Raw genomic sequence first — 4310 nt, forward strand, 5'->3', positions numbered from 1 at the left:
GGAGGAAGCATTTAGGAACTAGAGGAAAGTTGTATTTCTCATCGTTGCTACATTGCACCCTGACTGGCTCGTCTCCTCCCCGAGGGCTGTCAGTCTTTACGGGAGCAGACAGCCTCATCACTCTCCGCGGAGGGGCTGGTGAATCTGAACTGCCGACCTTGCAGCATCTCTCAGTATGCCACCAGGGCACCCACACGGCCTAGCGTTTCCACCAAGAGGCAGAGAGCCGGGGGAAGCGCAGCATGCCCCCTTACAGAACCCTGGACCCCCAGGCTCGTGGAAACCTGTTCACAAAAGCCGGAAAATGGAAACTACCCAAGGGCCCAGTCACAGATGGTGCCCAGCCTGAAAGAGGGCTGAAGCCCCGGCCCAGGCCACCACTCAGAGGAGGAACCTTGAAAGCATGGGGCAGAACAGAATAAGCGGTCTCTCTCCAGAGGACCAACAGGGACTGATCTCCCGCCTACGAAATAAACAGAGCGGGAGGAGGCAGAGGTGATGAGTGGTGGCCAGGGCTGAGGAGGAGAGGGCCAGGGGTGGAGTGGGGGTGGGGGTGGTTGCTTATCTTCACGAGGGAGGGTGGGATAATTTTGAAAAAGGAAAGCCAGCAAGGTGACAGTGACAGAACAGGAACAATGTCCCCTGATGCCGGCGAATTACAAATGTGGGCGGTGGTGCTGTACTGGCTGAATGTTTCCATGTGTTGAGAGAGAGAGAGAGACAGAGAGAGAGAAGCACAGAGAGGGCCAGTGGCTTGCTCAAGGGCACATAGCAAACAACAAACACCTTGTTATCCATCAGTACAGCCCCTGTACCATCTGGACCCTGGGGCACCTGGCCTAGCCAACTGATCCGGAGCCAGCGTGTGCCCCTTCCGGTTCCCTCCCCCTAGCCCCCCAAGGGTCCACTCACCTCCTGGGTCAGGAAGGGGACAATCTGAGCACAGATCCCACTGAGGCGTTTGACAATCTCAGCCTGGCAGGAACAAAGGGACACAAGCTGGAGTGGGAACTCCCCTCCCCAGGAACACTCCCTTTCTCCCCCACCAGCGCCTCAACTCCCAGCAGGGGAGGGGGGGTGACAAACACCTGCAGGGCTTTGGGGTGAGGGGTTCTTAACCACAGGTGCAAATGGGAACGCTGAAGCCAGCCAGGCTTGGGCCAAAGGACAGACACTAGCAGCCAGTGGGGCTAAAGATGGAACTTCCCAGGGCAGCGGGAAGACCCAGGTCTAGGGAGGGACGCTTGTCAGGTGACAGCCAGAAGCTGGGGGTTTGGATGCACTGGGCTCCTGAGATACACAATGAAAGGAGCCAGCACCCAGAGTCCCGGGTTCGAGACCCGACTGAGCTGCCAGTCGGGTCTGTACTGCTGTTGTGAATAAAGGTTTATTGATACACACACAGCCGCACGCGTTCATTTGCATATTGTCTACCAGGCCGAAGTGCCAGAGTTAATTAACGAGCACAGTCCCTCTCTGGGCCTCGTCTGCCACCTGGAACTGATCATTCAAAGGCAAGCACCCCAGCGCCCCCATTCCAGCTAAGAATCGGGAAGGGGGTTCCACCAGGGTCTGCCCCAAAGCTGTGTGGGCAGCAAGGAGGGGCGTGGTCACGTCTAAGCATGCTCAGAGACTCCAGGGTCAGAGGCGTGCTGTGTGCGGCAGAGTGCAGCTGTGCCGGGCGCGTGGAGGCAGGGGTCTATTTTATATCCCAGTGTGACACAGCACCCTAGTGGTGCGGAGGTGAAGCATACGGCTGAGAGCGGCCTGGCCAATGGCTTGGAGGAGACTGGAGCGGGGACCTGGCTGCTCCATGAGGCCCTGGGAGACCCTCTGGAGCTGTCCAATAGGCCAGCTGTGGGGTGGGCATCGAGACCCCCATCATGGCAGTGGCTGTTGGTTCTGTGTGTGCCCACGTGGCCTGTGTGTGTTGGACGGCTGTGGCCCAGGCTGGCTCATGGACCAGACCCACACCATCCCTGCTGGCCGGCTGGTGTCTGGTCCAGGAAGCTCTGCCAGGGAGACCTGGACGCGAGGCCGGAACCCAATCTGTCAGCCCCTCCCCCACCTGGCCATCCTCCACCAGAAGGGAGAAGGCAGGCTCCCAGGGCCGGGCCAACCAGAAGCCTGGCCTCACCCTGGGCCCCCTCACCCCACCAAGGGTACCCAGATGACCACGCTCAGGGCAGACAGCCCCCTCCCACGTACACCAGAACCAGTAGTCTCATAGCAGACCTCCCTGCAGCCCATGCTTCCAACATCACCACCTCTTCAGTGCACCCTCCGGAAGTCACCTATGCTTGGACCCGCCCACTGATTCTGTTCAGCTAGACAGAGTGTATCCTAGAACCCTGGGTTCAGGGCCCATGCCCATCGCGTTAGGAATCAGTTCATCAAGGGACTCAGAGTCTTGAGGTTAATCTCAGAACTGTGAAATCACCCTCAGCTTAGGGGCGGTCTCAGAACCTTGTTACCAATCTCAGTACTTCAGAGGTCTGTATCAGCCCCTCCAAGCGGCGCTCAGAAACAACAGGCTGTGTTCAAAACGGCCAGACCAGTCCCAGAATAGTTCTGAGAGTCATCTCAGAATCTTGACTGCAGCCACCAAATGTTCATGTCTACCTCAGAACCCGGAGAGCCCTCTCACAAGCTTAGGAACAGTCTCAAAACCTTGCGGCCCAGCTCGGCATTTAGAAGGCCTATCTCAGAACCTCTCTGAAACCACAGTCCCTACAGAAACTGCAGGACCATCAGGTCAGTCCGTCCCAGAAGCATGGGTCTATCTTAGAATCTGGAAAACCATCTCAGAAGCTCGCGGTCTATTGGGATCAGTCTGAACCGTGCGGTTATAGTCAAGGCTTTGAGAAGAATCTCAGAACCTTCCAGCCAATCCCACAGGACCTTTACAACAACCACAGAACATCGGGGATCCACTCGGGTCCTCAGTCCATCTCGAAACCGCAGATTCTCAGGGCTGACAATGAGTCCCAAGACCAGCCAGCTAGCCCGTCCAAGAGTGACGGACGTCTCCTTCCTCCACAGCCTTCCCGACGCGGTCGCTCAGGTTTCGTGCAGATGCACACTCCTCCTTGACCCCTGCCCACCAAACCACCTCTCTGGATGGCACCAATATCCCCAGAAGTTGAGACTTCTTCCTTTCATGAGGTGAAAAATCTGTACCCCCAAACTCCAATCTCCCTTCCCGGAGAGTTCTGGACAAGACCCCCTTGCTCCAGACTGTGCTGGGTCTCACCCGCCAGTTTCTGGGTCCCCACCATCCCTGCCAAGCACCTTCACACACACACATACACCCAGGTACCTGCTTATGCATTTCAATGTTCAGTCCGTATGACATCTCGTAGTACTGCAAAGGAAAACCCAGAGTGGTGGCTTGAGAGCCCAGGTATGCCCCACCCTACTACACACCACTGTGGGGGTGGGGGTGCTCAGAACAGGACACAGACACCCCCAGGCCCTGTGGGGCTCCAGAAGGTAGCACAGAGGAAGAAGTTAAGGCCTGGAGGGCCTCCTCCTTCGGCTCAGCCAGGTGAGTCAGGTAGGAGGTACCCGAAGACCCCCAGGCCTCGGAGATGGGCATGCTGGGGAGGAGAGGGGATAGACAGCCTTGTCCATTGTTCTTAAGAACCTGGAACCAAGTCAGCCCAGTTTACACAGAGCATGAAAGAGGGTGGCCCCAGGTCTACCACCCACAGCCCAGCCACCCCCCACCCCCCTCCACGCAGGGCATCCCCCCCCTCACCATGACATAATGTCGCTGCATTTCCGTCTTCTCGCTGGCCAGCTTCTCACATTCCAGCTTGAGACTGGGAAGGAGAAGCCGTGGGTCCTGCTGGTCCCTGCCCATCCCCCAACAGGAGACCCACACCCCCTCTGGGCCAGTTTCCAAAAGTATTGGGGGCCACTGCCCCCTCCCATATTGCACAGAGCTCTCACAAGTCTCCCCTACCTCCAAGTAAGTCCCCGTCCCTCAGCACCTTTCCCGGGGCACCCAAGGTCTCCCCGTGCCAGGGCCCCTTCGCCCACCTCACCTGTGCTACCACCTGGCAACCTTACCTCTCCCTCACCACCACCCCTATCTCCTCAGATACCCTAGGATCCAGCCCTTCACCCGAAAGCCCCATCCTCCACTGATCAGCGCGCCCTAGGAGACCTCTCCCCGGTCCCCAGGGTGAACCCCTCTTTCCCTCACACCCGCGGGGGGGCCGCCCCGCCCCCTCACCTGTGGTACTGAGCTTGAAGAAACTGGAATTCCTCTTTGATCCGGTCGCAGATCTCCAAGATAGAGAACT

At 58.1% G+C, this 4310-nt stretch overlaps 1 protein-coding gene across 2 annotated transcripts in view; it reads right to left on the reverse strand.

Moving 5' to 3' along the window:
* Positions 1-4304, reverse strand: part of TLE2 (TLE family member 2, transcriptional corepressor) — a 26109-nt gene extending 21805 nt beyond the window's left edge. For both annotated transcript variants that reach the window (XM_004714283.2, XM_004714282.2), the window contains exons 1-4: positions 4241-4304; positions 3761-3824; positions 3320-3364; positions 913-975 (exon numbers count right to left, since the gene is read on the reverse strand). In XM_004714283.2, the coding sequence (XP_004714340.1) occupies positions 913-975; positions 3320-3364; positions 3761-3781 (129 nt within the window). In that variant the 5' untranslated portion in view covers positions 3782-3824; positions 4241-4304. The remainder of the gene's footprint in view (positions 1-912; positions 976-3319; positions 3365-3760; positions 3825-4240) is intronic.
* Between the last annotated feature and the right edge of the window lie 6 nt (positions 4305-4310).

The sequence above is a fragment of the Echinops telfairi genome, unplaced genomic scaffold, assembly GCF_000313985.2.
Source record: "Echinops telfairi isolate 266 unplaced genomic scaffold, ASM31398v2 ScPeMD7_7459;HRSCAF=8497, whole genome shotgun sequence".
Taxonomy (NCBI): Eukaryota; Metazoa; Chordata; class Mammalia; order Afrosoricida; family Tenrecidae; genus Echinops; species Echinops telfairi.